At 44.5% G+C, this 23514-nt stretch overlaps 1 protein-coding gene across 1 annotated transcript; it reads left to right on the forward strand.

Annotated features, from left to right (window-relative positions):
- Window positions 1-399: 399 nt before the first annotated feature.
- LOC143752362 (A disintegrin and metalloproteinase with thrombospondin motifs 5-like) lies at window positions 400-12220 on the forward strand (the record flags this gene model as incomplete). Its single annotated transcript, XM_077245519.1, has 4 exons — window positions 400-583; window positions 5520-5695; window positions 6543-6718; window positions 9366-12220. Coding segments are annotated over 4 exons (1149 nt in total), but the record flags the coding sequence as incomplete, so codon positions are not given.
- Window positions 12221-23514: the final 11294 nt, after the last annotated feature.

The raw sequence follows: 23514 nt of genomic DNA on the forward strand, positions 1-23514 counted from the left end.
CCCTAGTTCCCCGAAGGGACGGACGCTGCGTGTCCTGCCATACTCTCGGCATCCCCTTGGGTCGCTGCTTCAGTAACTTTTAAGCTGGCGTGTTGTGTACTCAGGGGATATTTATAGCTTCCTGGTCGATGACGTCACTCGCCGTACGCTCATTCTCTCCATTGACTGATTTCATTCATGCTTCAGACGCGTCACGCTGAGGGCGTTCCCACTGCGATTTCACGCAGCGTCCGTCCCTTCGGGGAACTAGGGTTACATACGTAACCCGGGACGTTTTTCACTGTAGCATTTTTACAGTCTTTTACCGTTAAAATCACGATGATTGTTTTACATTGTATGTCAGATTATCTCCCATCGTTCATGTCTCATTACCTCTCTCTCTCGGTGTCCGTGTGTCAGACGTCTAACCACGGCAGCTGGAGCTCCTGGGGTCCGTGGGGTTCGTGTTCCCGCTCGTGTGGCGGCGGAGTCCAGTTTGCAAATCGTCTCTGCAACAATCCTCCTCCCCGAAACAACGGACGCTACTGCACCGGGAAGAGAGCCGTGTACAGGTCCTGTAGCGTCACACCGTGCCCTTCAGCCGGTGAGTGTCCTCAGATACACACACTCATCCACACACACACTGGTCCCTTCAGCCGGTGAGTGTCCTCAAATACACACACTCATCCACACACACACCGTGCCCTTCAGCTGGTGAGTGTCCTCAGATACACACACTCATCCATACACACACTGGTCCCTTCAGCCGGTGAGTGTCCTCAGATACACACACTCATCCGCACACACACCGTGCCCTTCAGCTGGTGAGTGTCCTCAGATACACACACTCATCCACACACACACTGGTCCCTTCAGCCGGTGAGTGTCCTCAGATACACACACTCATCCGCACACACACCGTGCCCTTCAGCTGGTGAGTGTCCTCAGATACACACACTCATCCACACACACACCGTGCCCTTCAGCCGGTGAGTGTCCTCAGATACACACACTCATCCGCACACACACCGTGCCCTTCAGCTGGTGAGTGTCCTCAGATACACACACTCATCCACACACACACTGGTCCCTTCAGCCGGTGAGTGTCCTCAGCTACACACACTCATCCACACAAACACTGGTCCCTTCAGCCGGTGAGTGTCCTCAGATACACACACTCATCCACACACACACTGGTCCCTTCAGCCGGTGAGTGTCCTCAGATATACACACACTCATCCACACACACACTGGTCCCTTCAGCCGGTGAGTGTCCTCAGATACACACACTCATCCGCACACACACTGGTCCCTTCAGCTGGTGAGTGTCCTCAGATACACACACTCATCCACACACACACTGGTCCCTTCAGCCGGTGAGTGTCCTCAGATACACACACTCATCCGCACACACACCGTGCCCTTCAGCTGGTGAGTGTCCTCAGCTACACACACTAATCCACACACACACTGGTCCCTTCAGCCGGTGAGTGTCCTCAGATATACACACACTCATCCACACACACACTGGTCCCTTCAGCCGGTGAGTGTCCTCAGATATACACACACTCATCCACACACACACTGGTCCCTTCAGCCGGTGAGTGTCCTCAGATACACACACTCATCCACACAAACACTGGTCCCTTCAGCCGGTGAGTGTCCTCAGATACACACACTCATCCACACACACACTGGTCCCTTCAGCCGGTGAGTGTCCTCAGATACACACACTCATCCGCACACACACCGTGCCCTTCAGCTGGTGAGTGTCCTCAGATACACACACTCATCCACACACACACTGGTCCCTTCAGCCGGTGAGTGTCCTCAGATACACACACTCATCCACACACACACTGGTCCCTTCAGCCGGTGAGTGTTCTCAGCTACACACACTCATCCACACACACACTGGTCCCTTCAGCCGGTGACTGTCCTCAGATACACACACTCATCCACACACACACTGGTCCCTTCAGCCGGTGAGTGTCCTCAGATACACACACTCATCCACACACACACTGGTCCCTTCAGCCGGTGAGTGTCCTCAGATACACACACTCATCCGCACACACACCGTGCCCTTCAGCTGGTGAGTGTCCTCAGATACACACACTCATCCACACACACACCGTGCCCTTCAGCTGGTGAGTGTCCTCAGATACACACACTCATCCACACACACACTGGTCCCTTCAGCCGGTGAGTGTCCTCAGATACACACACTCATCCACACACACACTGGTCCCTTCAGCCGGTGAGTGTCCTCAGATACACACACTCATCCACACACACACTGGTCCCTTCAGCCGGTGAGTGTCCTCAGATACACACACTCATCCACACACACACTGGTCCCTTCAGCCGGTGAGTGTCCTCAGATACACACACTCATCCACACACACACTGGTCCCTTCAGCCGGTGAGTGTCCTCAGATACACACATTCATCCACACACACACTGGTCCCTTCAGCCGGTGAGTGTCCTCAGATACACACACTCATCCACACACACACTGGTCCCTTCAGCCGGTGAGTGTCCTCAGATACACACACTCATCCGCACACACACCGTGCCCTTCAGCTGGTGAGTGTTCTCAGATACACACACTCATCCACACACACACTGGTCCCTTCAGCCGGTGAGTGTCCTCAGATACACACACTCATCCACACACACACTGGTCCCTTCAGCCGGTGAGTGTCCTCAGATACACACACTCATCCACACACACACTGGTCCCTTCAGCCGGTGAGTGTCCTCAGATATACACACACTCATCCACACACACACTGGTCCCTTCAGCCGGTGAGTGTCCTCAGATACACACACTCATCCACACACACACTGGTCCCTTCAGCTGGTGAGTGTCCTCAGATACACACACTCATCCACACACACACTGGTCCCTTCAGCCGGTGAGTGTCCTCAGATACACACATTCATCCACACACACACTGGTCCCTTCAGCCGGTGAGTGTCCTCAGATACACACACTCATCCACACACACACACTGGTCCCTTCAGCTGGTGAGTGTCCTCAGATACACACATTCATCCACACACACACTGGTCCCTTCAGCCGGTGAGTGTCCTCAGATACACACACTCATCCACACACACACTGGTCCCTTCAGCCGGTGAGTGTCCTCAGATACACACACTCATCCACACACACACTGGTCCCTTCAGCCGGTGAGTGTCCTCAGATATACACACACTCATCCACACACACACTGGTCCCTTCAGCCGGTGAGTGTCCTCAGATACACACACTCATCCACACACACACTGGTCCCTTCAGCCGGTGAGTGTCCTCAGATACACACACTCATCCACACACACACTGGTCCCTTCAGCCGATGAGTGTCCTCAGATACACACACTCATCCACACACACACTGGTCCCTTCAGCCGGTGAGTGTCCTCAGATACACACACTCATCCACACACACACTGGTCCCTTCAGCCGGTGAGTGTCCTCAGATACACACACTCATCCGCACACACACTGGTCCCTTCAGCTGGTGAGTGTCCTCAGATACACACACTCATCCACACACACACTGGTCCCTTCAGCCGGTGAGTGTCCTCAGATACACACACTCATCCACACACACACTGGTCCCTTCAGCCGGTGAGTGTCCTCAGATACACACACTCATCCACACACACACTGGTCCCCTCAGCTGGTGAGTGTCCTCAGATACACACACTCATCCACACACACACTGGTCCCCTCAGCTGGTGAGTGTCCTCAGATACACACACTCATCCACACACACACTGGTCCCTTCAGCCGGTGAGTGTCCTCAGATACACACACTCATCCACACACACACTGGTCCCTTCAGCCGGTTAGTGTCCTCAGATACACACACTCATCCACACACACACTGGTCCCTTCAGCCGGTGAGTGTCCTCAGATACACACACTCATCCACACACACTGGTCCCTTCAGCCGGTGAGTGTCCTCAGATACACACACTCATCCACACACACACTGGTCCCTTCAGCCGGTGAGTGTCCTCAGATACACACACTCATCCACACACACACTGGTCCCTTCAGCCGGTGAGTGTCCTCAGATACACACACTCATCCGCACACACACTGGTCCCTTCAGCCGGTGAGTGTCCTCAGATACACACACTCATCCGCACACACACTGTTAAACAAATTACAGTAAATTTACGGTAAAATAAACGGTACTGTAAAAAAGTATCGTGATTTTACACACACTGTGATCCACACACACACACACACATAATGCATGTTCACATGAAAATTTAATTTCACCTGACCAATTAATACTAGCACTTACCTTTTTTATTCTATTCTATACTATTCTATTAGTTTTGTTTTTCTGATTTAAAAAAAACTTGCTATGTGAACTGTGCTAGACTAACTGAGACTTGTTACAGGACTTGTGTACTGTTTGTGTACTTGTATAGTGTCTCTCGTTCTCCTCATTTGTAAGTCGTTTTGGATAAAAGCGTCTGCGAAATGATTAAATGTAAATGTACATTTATAAAAAGATGACTTACAGATAAAGATATCAAAGCAGAATGCATAGTAATTCGCTTTATACAATATGAAGTCAAGAAAAAATTATAATAAATAGGTAGTTGATGTTTTTTAATTAATTTAATTTAATTTTAATTTAATTAATTAATCATCGAGATTTTAAGTAATTGTATGAATGTAAAATGCATATATGCTGTAAATCATCACTGAATCTGTTCAGCAATTTAATCACTAGTACATTTTAAATGTCCTGTGGTCTGACATGAATTTTTAAAAGATAAGCTTTTTAACTCAAACTCTATATTAATTATGGTCATTGCACTTTAATAAAATTAACTTAATAATTACAAATACAAAAATAAAAACAAAAATAGTAATGATAACAAAAAAACAAAAAATAAACTTATAAAACATAATTTTCATATTGTTGTTGATAATTAAACATTTGTTACTTGTTTTTTTTTTAAATTAAAATTATTATAAAAAAATAATTTAATAAAAGAGTATATCCTTTATATTCCTTGAATTAATTTGAGCTCATTAAAATTACACATAGAATAATATTAATGACAGTCATGGCACTTAAATAAAGATGAACTTAATAAATAATAATCATTATATAATAAATAGTTATCGTTATATATTAAATAATACAGTTTTAATTGTTAATAAGAAACTATTAAAATTTTGTTCATTTAAAACATTTAAATAAATAAATAAATTTTAAAAAAAAAATATATATATATATATATATATATATATATACATGTATATATATATAAGTGTTTTAATTCCCATGTGGATCCTCATACATGCGTCATTTAGTGTTTCACGTTTTTGCAAAAGCAGTGGAATAAAAAAAAATAAAAACAGCTGAACTTCTTTTAACGTGATTGTCGTGTCATGCACTGCGAAACCGTGTGTGTGTGTGTGTGTGTTTCAGCTTCAGTGTGAGGCTCTAGATAGTGAGAGTTTGAAACGGTGTGTATGTGTGTGTGTGTGTGTCAGGTAAGAGCTTCAGACAGGAGCAGTGTGAGCAGCGTAACGGCCCTCAGGCCGACCCTAAAGGAGTGAAGACCTTCGTGGAGTGGGTGCCGAAGTTTGCCGGCGTTCTTCCCAAAGACACGTGCAAACTCACATGCCGGGCCAAAGGAACGGGATACTACGTGGTGTTCGCACAGAGGGTGAGCACACACACTTCAGATAACCACTGAACACACACACACACACACATATCATATAACCACTGAACACACACACACACACACATATCATATAACCACTGAACACACACACACACACATCAGTAACCACTGAACACACACTCACTCACACACACACACATCATATAACCACTGAACACACACACATCAGATAACCACTGAACACACACACACACACACACACACACACATCAGATAACTACTGAACACACACATCAGATAACCACTGAACACACACACACACACACACACACATCAGATAACCACTGAACACACACACACACACACACACATATCAGATAACCACTGAACACACACACATCAGATAACCACTGAACACACACACACACACACATCAGATAACCACTGAACACACACACACACACACATCAGATAACCACTGAACACACACACACACACACATCAGATAACCACTGAACACACACACACACACACACACATCAGATAACCACTGAACACACACACACATCAGATAACCACTGAACACACACACACACATCAGATAACCACTGAACACACACACACACACACATCAGATAACCACTGAACACACACACACACATCAGATAACCACTGAACACACACACACACACACACACACACACACACACATCAGATAACCACTGAACACACACACACACACACACACATTAGATAACCCTGTTCCCTGTTACCATAATATCACGCCCAAAAAGCATGGTATTACCGTAGTACTTTTGGTAGTTTCTGCGAGTGATATATTTCTGTGAGATTTGATCATCACAGTGAGTGTTGCTGTTTCCTGCAGGTGGTTGACGGGACGGAGTGCCGGCCGTACAGCAGTTCGGTGTGTGTGAGAGGAAAGTGTGTACGCACCGGCTGCGACGGGATCATCGGCTCCAAACTTCAGTTCGACAAGTGTGGTGTGTGTGGCGGCGACGGGAACGGCTGCATCAAAGTGGCGGGAAATTTCACCAAGAAGAGGTCAGGAAACACACACATTCACGCCGCTATCTAAATGAGGACAATACACTTCTACTGTTTTCTACACTCAAAAAAAAGGTACAAAAGCTGTAACTGTGGTGGTACCACTGCAAAAAATGCTTTTCTAACTAAGTATTTTTCTCTTGTTTCTAGTCGAAATATTAAACATCTCTTAAATCAAGATACATTTACTAAAGTAGAAAAATGACATAAGATATTAAGTCTTGTTTTCTGGGGAAACACATTAAAATTAAGTGAGTTTTTGCTTAAAACAAGCCAATGGGGTCAGAAAAATAATCTTGTTTCTGTTTGAATTAACATGATTTTTCTGACCCCATTGGCAGATGATTTTCCTTTTTTTAATTAATCACTTAATTAACTCAAACATTAACTCACTTAATTTTGATTAATTCCCCCGGAAAACAGGACATAATATCTTATGTCATTTTACTCATCTAGTAAATCCATCTTGATTTGACAATTTTTAGATATTTTGACTGGAAACAAGACAAAAATGCTAAGTTAGAAAAGCATTTTTTGCACTGTGCACGTTTGTACCTAAAGAGTGCACATTAGTCCCTCAAAGGTACATATTAGTACCAAAAGTGTACATATTAGTACCTAAATGGTACATCTTAGAACCCTTTTGAAGGGTACTGTCACAGTGACAGCTTTTGTACCTTTTTTTCTGAGTGTATTGTCCCCTAAATATGCTGATGTAGATACAAACACACACCGATGCTCATCTAGATCTAGTCTCGCATCTGGAAATCTGACGGATTCTCTTTCAGCGCTTGAGACATGCTTAATGGGATTTACAGAAGTAGGAAATATTCCTTTGTTTTCTCTGGGAAACATTAATTTCAACATTAATATCGACATGAAAGAAGAGAAAAATCACAAATCAAACCTCAATACAGCTCAATTATCTCTTCTGCATTTCAGTGGAGAGCAAAGGAAGAGTTTTGCTGCTTCTCTTCTGTTTCTCCTGAGAAAAATACGCCATTAATCTCTAGAGTTTCAGATCTCAAACCGAACTCAAACATTTCTGGGTCGTACTGGGTGAAGACTGCTGACTCATTTTCATAATCCTGAGGAATCTTAATGAAACACTGAGATTTAAACGTGTTACAGAAACAAAACAACACAGACAAAGGTGCAAAATTAAGAAAAATGTGTTATATAAAGTAATTAGAAAAAGCAACTTCATAACTCTTACCTTTAAACCAGAAGACATTGATTGATTGATTGATTGGTTGATTGGTTGATTGATTGATTGATTGGTTGATTGATTGATTGATTGATTGATTGATTGATTGATTGATTGATTGATTGATTGATTGATTGATTGATTGATTGGAATGTTGTTGATCCTATTTGTTTGACTTATGCAAAATGTAAAACATGTTTATTATTAAACATCACATTGCAAATTATTAAAAAAATTTTTTTTTTTAATTTATAGCTCTATATGGAGCAAACAAGCTGTTCCGCTGGGTCCTAAAGTCAGTTAACTTCAGTATGCATTCAGATACACAAATGTAGACATTATAAAATACATTTTTGGTAAAGTTTTAGCATTTTTAGTTTAAATTTTGACCATTTTTAGGGTTTTTAATTGACCCGCGAGGGAAGGATTTATTCCTTTTTTAAATTTCAACCACAAAACTCCTCGAATCCATTAAATTTTGTGGTTCAAGTGTGACAAAAGTCCTGTGAACACAATGAACACATCATTTTTATGGAAGGATGAGGGTTTAGAGTAGTGTGACACCCGTCCCGCTTTGTTTTGTCCCGCACTGCATTTTCACCGCTTGTCCCGCATGTCACTTATTGACAAAATGTCCCGCATTTTCATCAGTCTGTTGGTTTTTAATGATCATATTAAGAAAACGGACATGCGTTCTTTCGCATTTTTAAGAAAGCATTTTATTTATAGTTTTTGCGGCGTAGATTTCACCTGTATTTAACAGCGCTTCGCCACAACAGCCGCTTATAAATCCTGTCCAATGGTTGAAAGCACAGGAGTAAACACGGACACTAGTGGGTTGTGACGCTGTCAATCAAAATGTGGAGCGGTGATTCGTTCCGTGTTTCTGTAAGAAAACAAATGGATAATTCGGTAAATTAAAATTAAAATTTAACAGAATTTTTCAACTTGTTGCTGCTGTGGTTGTTTTAATTCACATCCTTTCTAAAAATATGAACGTTTTTGGTTCAATATTTTCTTAAGACTTTCAATGATCTAATTTTATGTTGGTTTATGTTTTATTTGTTCATTATTTATTTTGTTGGATTTTAGTTGGACTTGGTCAGAACTGTTTCAGAAATAGTGATCTGCATGATGCCTTTGGGCTCAGAGATAAATAAAGACATGTTATGTTACATTGTGATGTAATGCTGTTTTCTGGAAGGGACTAAAAAACAAAGTATTTTTATCAGCTGAAAAGCAGAATACAAATGTTTTTATTAAGTTAGATAGACATTATATAACAGTTTCAGGTTTTGTTTTAGTGTTGGTAACATGTCCCACACAAACTTATAATCGTCCCACATGTGGTTTGTTTGATGATGGTCACCCTAGTCAAGAATGTTTAGATATTTGCACTGTGAAACACATGATTTTATCATCCTCTCTGTCCTCCAGTAAGGGCTACACGGATGTGGTGAAGGTCCCCGAGGGGTCGACGCACCTCAAGGTCCGCCAGTACAAAGCGAAGGGCCAGTCGCGCTACACGGCGTACCTCTCGCTCCGGCGTCCCGGTGGAGAATACCTTCTGAACGGCAAGTTCATGATCTCCACGTCCGAGACCATCGTCCCCCTAAACGGCTCGGTGCTCAACTACACCGGCTGGAGTCAGCGGGACGAGGCCCTTCACAGCATGGGCCCCGGGGCCCTTCAGGAGAGCCTCCTGGTGCAGATCCTGGCCACGGATGCTAAGAAACCGCTAGACATCCGCTATAGCTTCTTCATGCCTCGGAAAACGCCGCTTCCGCCTCGGATTTCCAACGTGGCTTCGCCCACCGCCGCCGCTCTGTCTTCCGCGGATTTGATGACGTTTACGACCGAGTTTCCGACTGAGAATCCGACGGGGCCGCGGTGGGTCACGGGACCGTGGATGACGTGCTCCAGAACTTGCGATACGGGTTGGCAAAGTCGCACGGTTCAGTGTAAAGACCCTCACGGGAAGCTTGTGAAGAGCTGCGCGCTCAGCGCCCGGCCGTCGGCCTTCAAACACTGCCTGATTAAAAAGTGCTGAGGATTACAAACACTCACGGACACGCTGTGCGTTCGTATAACTCGTGCTCGAAACACAATCACTGTGGATTCTGCAATTTTGTGACTCGGACAAGGAGCTTTGGCTCTAGCCTCGAATGTGGCAATGTGTGGCCACGCCCCCTTGACAAAGCCACGCCCCTGATCCCTATGACACGCCCCTCGACTTCACACTGGCAGTCGTTTAACCGTTGCTGTAGTGTTCAATGAGTAACACTTTACAATAAAGTCCATTAGTTAACTTTAGCTAATGCATTAACTAACAATGAGCAATACTATGGTAACACTTTATTTTTCAGTGTTCTTGTAACATATGTTACATGTAATTACCATAGTAATAACAGTAAATTATGCATAATTACATGCAACTACCCCTCAACCAAATCCTAATCCTACCCTAACCCTATAGTAAGTACATGTAGTTGCTTAATGTTACTCAGTACTTAATTATATAATTACACTGTAACAATGACACCATAAAATAAAGTGTAACCCATCTTTTTAACGTTTTTAATAAAAATACAACTGTTAATTGTTAGTTCATGTTAGTTCAGATGCAACTTTTGATTTTATGAATAACATTAAGCTTAGGAAGTATTTTACATTCATGTTAACTAATGGAACCTTATTGTAAAGTGTTTGATGTTGATATTGATTTTGGTAGCACTTTATGTTAAGGGGACTTAGTTACATGTACTTACTATATTAATAACTATAAATTATGCATAATTATAAGCAACTAACCCTAAACCAAACCTTAACCATATATTAAGTAATATTATTCAGTACTTATTTGTGTGCTGTAACGACATCACCTTAAAACACTGGGTTACACTTTATTTTAAGGTGTCCGTGTTACAGTGTAATTATGCATTTAAATACTGAGTATTAATAATTAACTCCATGTACTTGCTATAGGATTAGGGTCTGGTTATTGCATGTAATTATACACAATTTATAGTTATTACTACAGTAATTACAGGTAACATGTGTAACAAGGACACTAAACGAAACATTTTTACCAAACAGTGTAACCGTCATTTTGAATCGACCACAGGATTGCACGATTAATCGTAAACATGATTTCTGCTACTTTTGATTAATTATGTATAATTGTCTACGATATTAGAAATCCAAACATGAATCTTGTGGTTGCTGAATAAATGTGCAACCTTTGTGCGACAATACAACATCTTTTTGTTGTTGTTTTAATAAATAACCGTAACATAATTTTTAATTAATGGAATTAATTTTAGGAATTTCACTGTTTTGGCTTTTCAGAGATGCTTTTTCAAGGTTCAACAGTTTTCGTAATGTAAAAAAACCCTGCGTATGATTATTTAGTGCTTGCATGAACGTGCAATACATTTACAATTACGCATTTATCCAAAGCTGCTTATTCTGATGAAATTTTGCAATTAAGAACAGTCGTGATTCAAGTCTCGATTATGATTTTTGAGCGAAATAATGGTGATATGATATTATCGTGCAGCCCTGCTCGACTGTGTCAGTCTGCACTCCCATTGGTAGACGCCGTATGACATCACAGCTCATTTGCATGAAGCTGATCTGAGTTAAACTTGGTTGCCTCAGATTGAAACTCTCACTGAAAATGACTGTCTAAAGTAGCTTTGCAAATCACTGTCAGTGTGAACGTCGCTTTAAGGGTCTAGAAAACCCCAGGGTCAGGACGGGAACGGTCAATCTCAGAAGGGTTTTTAATGAAGACTCAGATTGAGCTGATTTCCAGGGTTTGAGCTGATGTTTGAGTCTTAAACTCCCCCATTGAACTGAGCTTCCCTTCTTTGTAATGGAAAGAGGAAACAGGGCTCTGTGATTTAAATGTGTGTGCGTCATTTTCTCATTTCAGGACTCGAGGTGTGTGTGACACTGTGTGCCCTCGATACTCGCAATAACGCTGTTTACACGTCTGTGTTGTTCAGAGGATGGTCTGGGTTCAAAATAAGTTGGCAACACTTTACAATAAGGCCGCATTTGTTAACATTAACTATCAGTGAACAATGCATTCTTTACAGCATTTAATAATCTTTGTCAATGTTAGTTACTGAAAATACAAATGTGCAATGTTCATGTTAGTTCACAGTGCATTAACAAATACGATTTTTAATTTTAAAAATGCATTAGTAAAGCTTGAAATTAACACTAGCTTTGTTTCCATACACCTATTATGCACATTGTGGGATACGCAAAAAAAAAAAAAAAAACGAAGCTGAATGGAAACGGCAAGATGTGCATAAATTCTAAAAATGCACAAATGTATGCAGTAAAGAACTCATGTGACTGCCTCAGCGTCAGCTGTGATTGGATAACTGGAGTAACCAGCGGACCAATGGCGTCGCAGCGTCTCTAATGTTGGTCTGGTGTTTCTGAAAGTCGAAGTGTGTGATCAGAATGATTTGGTCTAATTCCCTCCAGAAGCGTTTCACACACACGAGTGTGTTCCCGAACACCAGCATCCGAACGCTAGAGAACATGACAGCGTTTATTGTGTTTCGTCTGACGCTCGACACACACTCGTTTATGATGGAGGGAAAAGAGAAAGATTGCAGAAACTTACAGTTTTATTACTGATATTCTGCACCAGGAAGTGACGATTTTGTTCACTTGAACACTTGAGATGGAAACACTGCTTTATTCAAACTAATGCAGTTAACTAAATATAACCTTATTGTAAAGTGTTACCACATGATAATCACAGTAAATATGGTTCCCTTTCAGTCGATAACGTCGGACGTAGTCGACGCGACTGAAATGGGATCACGCTAGGGAGCCTATCATCTTCGAGTACTATTGAACGAGCCAATGTAATTGGCGTGCGTGATTCGCATCACACACTCCGCCCCCGCGGCGCGGGTATAAATACGGAAGTGGGTGCACGCACTAGTTGCCTTTCGCTTCGGAGCCGATCGTTTGATGTCTCTGAGAGTGCTGTTGTCTACAACGAGCGAGTGTGTCGGTGTTCTTCAGGAAGACTCTCCCAGTGCTGGTGTTCTACAGCGCGAGTGCAGCGGTGATCGCGAGCTTTGAGCTCTCAACTGCTGTTTTAACAGCAACAAATTTCTAAATGTTTGTGTGTGTGTTGATGGCTGGTTAGAGGGCGGAAAAGTGAGTGCTTCACTGTTTCAGTTCTCTGTTCAGTGTTGCCGCGGTCATTTCCCTGTGTGCTCCGGCACTGGTGACGGTCCTATTTTCTGAAAGAGCAACACGGGTGCGTTTGCGTCTTTTTCAAGATGTCATTCCGCCCGTGCGTTTCTGGGTGCGGTCGTTCCCTGTCTCTCTCTGATGGTCACAACTGTTGTGTCACGTGTTTGGCTTACAGCACGCTGAGACAGCTTTTGTGGACAGCTCATGTTTTCACTGTGGGAACATGACTGTCGCAGTGTTGAGGGCGAGACTCGCCTTCGTTCGCGGAGAGCGAGTCCCCATTACCATGCCCCACCCTCGGGTGCTGTGTGGGATGGGTGACCGGAGGATAGTGTTGGATGTCCCGCCCGGTAACCATTCCCTGTGGGCTCCTCACTCCTCCCTTCCACTGCAACCACTGGAGCCTCCTGTGTTTTCTGCTGGTCCATCTGTAATGGGTGGGCCAGCGGTTTCACTCGGGGCTCCCCTGGAGGACAGGACGCCGATTGCAGCATCAGAGGGTGAGCTGACTTCTGGAGATGATGACTCGGCTGCATTGTCTCCCTCCGGGAGTTCAATGTTGCCCGAGCCGGATCCAGAATTATCAGCTATGCTGAAACGGGCCGCCGAGGCTGCCGGGCTCGAGTGGAACCTCCACCGTGTCCCGTTCAGTCTCGGTTGGAATCTGGAGTTTGGTATCTTGGGGCGGGCCGCGCTGGTTCTCAGCTCGCCGCCCCAGTGCCTTTCTTTCCCGAAATGCATGGAGAGCTTATCAGGTGGTGAACAGCATCTTTCTCTGCCAGAAACTGCCTGAATAGCTTTTCCCCCTCATTACCCTTGATGGAGGAACGGTGAAGGGTTGCGAGGTGTCCCTCCATTGGAGCGGTCTGTCGACACAGGTGCACCTGTGTCCGGCGGCCGCTGCCTTTTGGGGGGATCCTCGTCTCCCCCCTAAGGCCTGTGAGTTTCGTCCGTTCCGACGGGCAGAGCTTACAAAGCCTGTGGGCAAGCCCCTTCCTCTTGCGTGCCATGGCGTTGCTGCAGGCTAGGGCACCCATGGCATGCACGAGGGTAATCCAGACCGTGCGCTCATAGGTGAGCACCGCACTGCATCCGACCTCACCCTCCGGGGTACGGGTGTCGTAGCGTGCGTGATCGGTCTGGCGATGTCCACCTTGGTGGTCCAGTAGCGCCTTCGTTGGCTCAGCCTGGTTGGTATGGCGGATGCGGACAAGGTTCGGTTCCTGGTCTCCCCAATTTCCCAGGTTGGGCTGGTCGGCGACGCGGTGGAGAACTGCATCAAACAGTTCTCTGCCGCTCAAGCGCAGACGGAGGTCATCCGGCACATCCTGCCCCGGTGGCCAGCTGCTGCCTCCACCCGCCGCCGGTGGCAGCTCCTCCGCCTGCTCGTCGCCGTGGGCGTTCTCCGGCTGCCGCTCCTGCTGGCCCTCCGCAGCAGCCTCCACCCAGGCCTCAGCAGGGAGCCGGCCGCAGTAGAGACGCCCAGCCCGCTCCAGGCGCTGCCAAGCCAGGTGGCAAGCGACAGCGAAAGCATTCCGGAGCGGGCCGCCCAGGAATGGATGAGATGCTCTTGGAGTGGCACGATCACTCCCTCCCCCCGGGTGAGGGCCGGGTGGAGCCTTTGTTTGTGTGTGTGTCTGTTCCGCCGCTGGCTCCCTAAAAAAAAAAAAAAAAAAAAAGCGGAGCAAGCGGTACCCACACTTCAAAGAGAGAGCAATTTCATCTGTTCCTGGGTCCCAAGAGGGCCAGTCTGGCGGGTGTGACCCTGTATAGCCTTACACCCCTCAGCTCCCCCTTGGTCACCAGCAGGCAGCTTGGTGCGTTCGAGGACCCGGTCATCCGCCTTCTCACGCGCCCCCTGCCGCTTGTGGAGACAGGTAAGTGTTGCACAGCACACTAACACCACTCTCTCTACTTTGCTGCCCCACCTCAGGCTCGGCTACCCCGCTCAAGTCAGTGATAGTCATCACATTAGGTGTTGAGCAGACGTGCTCCTGAAAATTCAGTGATATTCATCACACCGAGTGTTGAGCAGTGCTCCTGACTTGTGCGTGCTTATCTTATCCTGCTGGCGAAGGATTTGATATAGCCGCTCCTCCAGCCGGTACGAAGGCCAGTTGTAAACTCGTTCTTCGTGCTACTAGGTGGTGGGTCGTGACCATCTTGGCCCAAGATTGGTCTGCAGCTTTGACCTGAAAGACATGTGCTTCAGATCTCTACCTCCCGCACCGCAGGCCATCCTGTGTGTTGCGTCTAAGGGTGGAGTATCAGTACAGTGTCCTTCCCCTCGAGTGCTCCAGAGCCCGTTGGGTCTTCAGGTCAACTGGAAGAGAGTAATCTCGCCCACGGGCTGAGTATCTCTTTTCTAGTTTTGGAGAGGTACTCGGTCCAACATGTCTCTCCAATGAGAATGTGTTCAGCTGGTGTTGAAGTGAGAAAGGGTCCCACTGAAAGAACTTTCAGAGGCTCCTGGGGTATATGGTAGTCGCAGCCTTTGGCTCCCTCCATATGTGACCGCTTCAGCGCTAGCTTCACGATCGAGTCCCGAGGTGACCGTGGCAGAGCAGCTCACCCTGTGTGACTATAGTTCATCCCGGTCTGCTGCCAAACCCTCTTCAACAGAGCGGCCATGTACAAAGGGCGTGTTTTAACGGGGGCCTGGGCGACCCCCGACTACACGGGCATTCGTGCCTCGAGTTGTTAGACATTGCGACCGTTGCGCAAGCTTCCCTTGCATGTCACAAACTCACCCGTCACCTCCTCCTTGGAGTCAGACGCTTCTGAGGGCGCCTTATTCCACTCCTCCCGCTTACTCAATCGTGCCGCCATCGAGCCTCACGACAGTTATAGCCAGGGCAAGTGGAGACTCCATCCCCTGGGTCCGGCTGGGTCATGACCATTCCGGGGCCGCTCAGTTGCCCCCCCGGTTTTATTTTTCCGCCAGTGTTTGGGTAAACCGAGCGGACTACCCTTGGACAAACACTGGGACTCAGCGGCCCCAGGGGCCCGCAGAAATGCGTTTAACCCCAGTGAGCCTTCTAAAAGTGACTGCGACTCATGGTCGCCTTGCGCCTGCAAGTAGGTGAAATCATCACTCTTCATGTTGAGCAGATTTGCTCCTGAAACTCAGTGAAGTTCATCGCACTCTGGTGTTGAGCAGCAATGCTCCTGTAGCTCAGTGAGTCCATCACAGGTAGCTCAGTGAATTCATCACACGCAGTGCTGAGCAGAAATGCTCCTGGTGCTCAGTGAAGTTCCTCGCACTCAAGTGTTGAGCAGAAATGCTCCTGAAGCTCAGTGAGTTTATCACACTCAGGTGTTGAGCAGTAATGCTCCTGAAGCTCAGTGAACTTGTCACACTCAAGTGCTGAGCAGAAATGCTCCTGTCGCTCAGTGAGGTTCTTCGTACTCAAGTGTTGAGCAGAAATGCTCCTGAAGCTCGGTGAGTTTATCACACTCAGGTGTTGAGCAGGAATGCTCCTGAAGCTCAGTGAACTTGTCACACTCAAGTGCTGAGCAGAAAATGCTCCTGAAGCCCAGTGATCTTCACATGTTGTGTTGAGCAATGCTCCTGTCTTTTGCGCCCGTCACTTGCACCTACGTGCCATGTCAGGAGAGGAACAGGTCTTCATAGTTGCCCCTCATTGGCCCAACTAGACCTGGTTCCCTTCAACAGCCTTCCTGACTTCCCCTGGATTCGGGGACGGGGCACGATGGCACACGCGTTCTTCCCCCGGAGATTCCGGGCGGTCTTACATCCGAACGCGGAGGTTCAGGTGGCTATCACAAGAACATGTGTTAGTTACCATCACTTCTGCGAGCACCCCCTAGAATTGGGTAGCGTGCTTACGCCTTTAGAAGTGGAACCTAGTCGTTGAGTGCGTCTTCTCCCCTGAGGAGATCCTGAAAGCTTTCGATCACTTCAGTGCTCTCTTTCCTGCAAAATGGGTTGCAGTAGGCTGTTTTCCTAAATCACCCTCAAAATGATGTTGCCTCGGTGTTTAAACGACGCTCATCGTGTTGCAGAAGTATGCAGAAGCACGTTCTGATCGTCAGGTTCCTGAGGAGCAAGGTCTTGTAAATCCTTGTGTCCCTCTTTATCCTCTTGGGCCTTGTCCCTGGTGCGACTGCACTGCAGAGACCGCCCCTGAGCCACTGCAGGTAGTGAGTTAAAAATTCTGTTATATCAGTTCTCCTGCTCGCGGGGTCTCTACTAGAGGGTAGGGACTTGCTCGCTTTCGGTCAACGTACTGTGCCTGGAGTCTGGGCCGGCTAACTCTCACAAGCTGAGATCCCGGCTCGGATTGTGCCCAAGGTTCCTACCTCTCCCGTAATAGGAGCAGGTGGTGAGCCTGCAAGCGCTGCCCTGGAGGAGGCAGATCCAGCCCTGGCTTCTCTGTCCGATTCGCTTGGATGTGTACAGAATGCAAGTCATAGACCTCAGACCAGCTCTTCAAATATCTGTGGAATTCAGCAGAGAGGGAAGGCTGTTTCCATGCAAAGTTGCACTTAGTGCTTGCCTTCATTTCGGCAAAGATCCGAGATGCAACATGTCCACTTAGGTGTTGAGCTCCTCTATGATGAGTGTAAAGTGCTCCGCCTGGGCGTTGACGATATACTTTGCTAAACAGATTCTAGAGTTGGGGGCTGGACGACACCTAGTTGAACCGCTGCTTCCCGTGGGCTCCCTTCTCATGAAGCCAGTTTCACCGTGAGCCCGGTTCAAGTGTCGGCTTGCTGCGCCATTCCCCTCCTATGGACTGGATACGTGCGCCTTTCTACTCCAGTTGAGTTCCCTTAAAATTGAACCCTGTTGAGTTCCTCCACACCCCTCCGACGTCGGACGTGCGGAACGTCTGGTGTTAGGCCTACCACTCGTAAGCAGTGTGGAACCTGTGTTAGGCTGGGTCCATATGTTGCGGTCCCTTCGGTGACCCCATATGTGTATTCTTCCACGATACGGCTCCCTGCGGTGAGCCCGTGTCTTCCCTCGGCAGAGTCTCTCTGCCGTCACTGTCCGGTGTGTCTCCCCCCGTCTTAGGCTGGAGCCACCCCAGTGACATTCCATATGTTAGACTGCCCGGTTTCCGCCCAGTTCATATGGGTATTCTCCACATTTCCTCCCTCGGGTTGGATGTGGCTTCCGCAGCGTCCCTTCCTTCCAACGTACGGGGAACGCTTTCCCAGTGGTCCTGTAGGAACAGCAGTGACTTCCCTGGCCTAAGCCCTGTCCTTCCCCGCCTTAAGTTTGCGGGGGCATCAGGAGGCTTTGGTTTAGGCACTGGAAGGTGGCAGCGTTAGTGGCGTGTTCAATGGTTGATCCCATTTCAGTCGCGTCGACTACGTCCGACGTTATCGACTGAAAGGGAACGTCCTGGTTGCGTATGCAACCCACCGTTCCCTGAAGGAGGGAACGGAGGACGTAGTCCCCTTGCCACTACCGCTGGACCACCGCTGACCCCGGGTTACTCTCGGCTCCTCAGCGAAAAGCAACTAGTGCGTGCACCCACTTCCGTATTTATACCCGCGCCGCGGGGGCGGAGTGTGTGATGCGAATCACGCACGCCAATTACATTGGCTCGTTCAATAGTACTCGAAGATGATAGGCTCCCTAGCGTGATCCCATTTCAGTCGCGTCGACTACGTCCTCCGTTCCCTCCTTCAGGGAACGGTGGGTTGCATACGCAACCAGGACGTTTCATATTCTACAACAGAAGTAAAACACTTTGAATGGACGTCTATGGTACAGGACATTACACCGGGTCAACGCAGAAAAAAGCCTGTAAACTAATTGCTATGTAGAGAAATGTGTTATTTGAACTATAACAGGCCTGTTTTTCATTCCACCTCACTGATTGCTTTCCATGTAAACGTGTGTATCTTGCGTTTTTAAATGTAAAACCCCTTTTTTGTGTGAATGGCCACTAATGCTTCTGTTCTTGGTTGATGAACTTTAACCCTTTAACTGACTTCTCAACCAAATGGTTGAGCACATTTTGAGTCACTATATTTTATTGAGAGGAGTACCTAACTAAACTCAAACTGATTGAGCCATCTCTACCATCTGGTTGAGGTATGTTATGCCAAAAAAAATCCACTAGATGTCACAGTGTCAATCAACAGCACTTGTCACAACTCTACTTCTAACATGGATGGCAGAAACAAATAAATCACCCCAGCCATGTGAACTGTTTTTGGTGAAATTTTGCAAGCTAAGCATTTTTTTTTACATATTACACTATAAGAGCCCTAACTTTACAAAATTATGTTACTTGGTTCCATGAAAAAACTTAAGTATGTTTTTAATAATTTTTCAAAAACATGCTCAACAAAACGGTTGATTTGGCACATAATGGTAAACTGTCACCCCCCTTTTTTAAATGGACATTACAATGCACTATTAAAACTTGGTTGTAATTCAAGAATGCTTTGGAATAAATACCTACGTTTGGTCTTGTTTTAAAGAAAACACTCAGCAGAGTATTGCTGAAGTAAAAGCACTTCAAAATATTAAAGTATGAAAAGGTTATGGAAGTTTTAAATTTACATTAAATCAAATATACTGTACTTAATATTTTTTCTTTTATATGAAATATATATTTTACAAAATATTTTTTACTATAAAATCAAAGCCTTATATCTAACCAAGTTGTGTTCCAAATTTGAAGTTGATATCACAAAAATTGAAGTTCCCATGAGATTTGGTTTAGGCGTAATACCAAAGATGACATAAATTCCATTGAATTTAATTGTATGCATTCTGCTGTAACAACTTAATATATTTCTGTCCAAATATCACTTCTGTCACAAAATATGGAACCTTGAGACTCAGACCTTTCTGACAATGTGTGTGTCAAGATTAGAAAAGGTTTTGATCATAAATTATGCTGGGCAATGAAAAAGTATGGCAATATGTGTATGAATTGCGGTACCATTTTTTTTTACCATTAAGTGACATCTCAACCATTTGGTAGAGGCCGATATTTTAAAAAATTATGGGATGTGTTGAAAAAAAAATACATTGAGTCTGGTTACTAGCGACATAAGGAGATAAGAAATGCAAACAAAAATAGTTTCCATCACTTTTTTCTTGGTGCGGACCTTAAAGGGTTAAGTTGAAATATATTTCAGGAGTTGAATTATATAACTTTGCACAGACCAGGAGAAATGTTTAACATGCTTTATGTTTAAGTTTGTATTTTAGTGTGTATACGTCTTGCCCCATAGACTTCCATTGTAAGTGTGTTACTGTAAACACAGTCTTTGAAACTGAAGATGAGAGCAGAACATTGCTTTAAATCCTTTTACGCCTCAGTTCAACCTTGAAACACTGAAGCTGAATTAACAATGTTTTCATGCTGATATCTCAGTGTTATTTACATATGCAAATTAACGCAGATATGTGATGTGTGTCCAAAGCATTCAGTATCACACGTATGATTTATATGTGTTATTATGACCAGTAGAAAGTCAACAAGAAATCAACAGCAACTTCAGGTCATGTTCCCATGTTCTCTTATATTGAACGATTCATCAGGGACGTTATTCAAAATTGTCATAATAATCTTTCCGATTATTGCTTTTTCTCAGTGAATATCCTTGGAAAGTATCCAGAAGTGCGAATGCACGTTGACTTTAAACCTGCTTAAGTCGATCAAGGTGAATAATCTCATGTGATTCAGTGTGTTTTCAAGATTTCATCTCTTTTCTCCATTTGTATGCAGTACTGTTCTACCGCCTCAATGGGAAATGGCCGTTTCACTGAAAATACACAGCACTGATTTTATAATTTATTGTTTGTACAACTGGTATGTGAAAAAAAAAGAAAACACATGATGAATTTATTTATTGTTATGGTCATTTTGTCTCATAAATACTATTTAACTAGGAATATGAGTGAGCAGAATAGTTCCTTTTGAAGAAAGTTGTGTTTTTTTAGCCATCTTCATGAATATATGTATATATAAAACAAAGCGCTATATTTAAAAGTTTGCATTTCATTGATTCATTTGTTGCCACTTGTTTCACTGTTTTAGTTAAAGGGACAGTTCACTTAAAGAGCTGTCATTATTTACTCACCCTCAAATTGTTGCTGTATGAGTTTCTTTTTAAAGGGGTGGTTGATTATGATTTCACTTGTTTAACTTTAGTTACAAACAAACAAACATATTATCATAGCATTAACAACATCTGCAAAGTTACGACGCTCAAAGTTCAAAGCAAAGGAAGATATTTGCTTTTACAGAAATCACTTTTTAAGGACTACAACAAAGGCTGGTAGGAACTACAGAAGCTTCCTCCCGGGTGAGTGACATCACCAACCCTAGAATTTGCATAAACCCCGCCCCCGGGAACGCGATTTATAGATTATCATGACAGAATATGCTAATCAATGACTTGAAGATAACTATGCATCAGCTACATAAATTCATCAACTAACCATTCAGAAATGTCACTTCTTCTTGAGTCTCTCCATCATTGTGTGACTCCGGTTTGAACATAAAAGGCTAAAAGTTTTTGAAATATATTAGTGCATGTCTGTGTGAGGTAGAAGGACAAACGCTCTTGAAGCTCCGCCCTCTGTTCCGGCAGCAGCAGCTCATTTGCATTTAAAGGGACAGAGTTATGTGAGAAAGCTCAGAACCCATGATACATTTTTAAAACGGCACAAAAATCTGCATCTTACCTTAAGATAGCTACACACTCAGGAGTTATAGTGCCGGTTCACACAGAATGCATAATCTTTCAAAGCGAAAACGCAAGACGCCAAACGCGGGCAGTGGAACGGGGGAAAACGCAAGACGCCAAACGCGGGCAGTGGAACGGGGGAAAACGCAAGGTCTCGAGGCGCGTTTTAGTTTAACTTATTTTAACTTGAGTGTTGCGTTTTGAGAACGCTATGCGCAACAGTTAAACACGGCTGGTGCGTTCACACTGAAAAACAATGGAAAAGTAGCAGAGTGAAAAGAAAAAACATGTTCTGTGTGAACAGCCCCTAATGCCAAAGAATGCTTTAATCGAGACATATATATTTAATTTTTTTCACCGACGTCAGAACATGCATTAAATGAGTGTCAAATGAGCTGGTTCTTTATTCAGTGTCACATCACTCACTTCATGCCAGATCGGCTTTTGCCTTTTCTTTCGATATACTAATTTCTTTTATATTGACCCCATTGACTTCCGTTGTATTTTTTCTTTTCAGTGGGGACCAGAAACTGTTTGGTTACCAACATTACTCTTTTGAGGGCGATTAAATGATGACAGAACTGTCCCTTTAACATATCTAACTTCTTAAATGAAACCAATAAATGGGCATCTCAGTTCGTTAAAGTAAACGAGAGCGGAGAGTGATATTTCTCACCCTTTATTAAACATAACACTAACCTTAACACAACGCTTCAGTGAGTATTTTTCATCTTAAATCTTAAATGAGCAGTCTTGCTTTGAGAGCAACTTTAAACTAGAGAAGACTGCAAGAACTGATTTTAATTCCGATTTGATCAAGATCACGAGGACGGGGCAAGTTGTCACCGTACTTTTAACTCCAGTCCAATATTTTTTTGGACCGGGTTTATAGGTGTAATTTCTGCATAGATAAAAGCTATTAAACGTTTCTGTTATTTCCCAGGAAATAAATTATTATTTTCGCAGTTCATTTAACACACTCCGGCCCTATGTTGTTAACCTGGTACTTATCGACACTTATTTTGAGAATATCTTCACACACATCTCTGTACTAAAATGTATTATTGGCTATTTATGTGAAATTTAAACAGTGTGACGATTATGACACCAAACAATACATTAAACACCAAAAGGCAGCTTTAAATCAGAGATTACAGCTCAATAAGCATACAAATCTGGACAATAACTTTATTCTAGAGCTGCTGTAAAGTCAAAACAGTCTTTGTTACTTTCATTTCCTATTATTACTGTAAAGCTGCTTTGAAACAGTCCATATTGTAAGCGCTGTATAAATGAAGGTGACTTGACTTGACTTACAAAAACAACATAGATCAGTTTTTATTGATAAAACCGACATTTAAGAAATCACAGTTGGCATATACAAACAATAATTTAAAGGTGCAGTGTGTGATTTTAGCGGCATCTAGTGGTGAGGTTACGAATTGCAACCAACAGAAGTTACGGTGGCCGACAGGAAAATATGTCATCGTCTGAGACAGCAGAGAGTAGCAGTTCAGCAATGAGGTTTCTTTACAAGGATACATTAAGAAATTATGTTTACTTAATTATTCAGTAAAACTATATGTTATTGCGAATATTATTGTTACTTGTTCATCATTGTGTCAGTGTTTTATTCGCTGAACTAAGCTTGCTTCCTTGCACGAGG

The sequence above is a fragment of the Siphateles boraxobius genome, unplaced genomic scaffold (genome assembly GCF_051911475.1).
Source record: "Siphateles boraxobius isolate OS27281-9 unplaced genomic scaffold, OSU_SipBor_1 268, whole genome shotgun sequence".
NCBI lineage: Eukaryota > Metazoa > Chordata > Actinopteri > Cypriniformes > Leuciscidae > Siphateles > Siphateles boraxobius.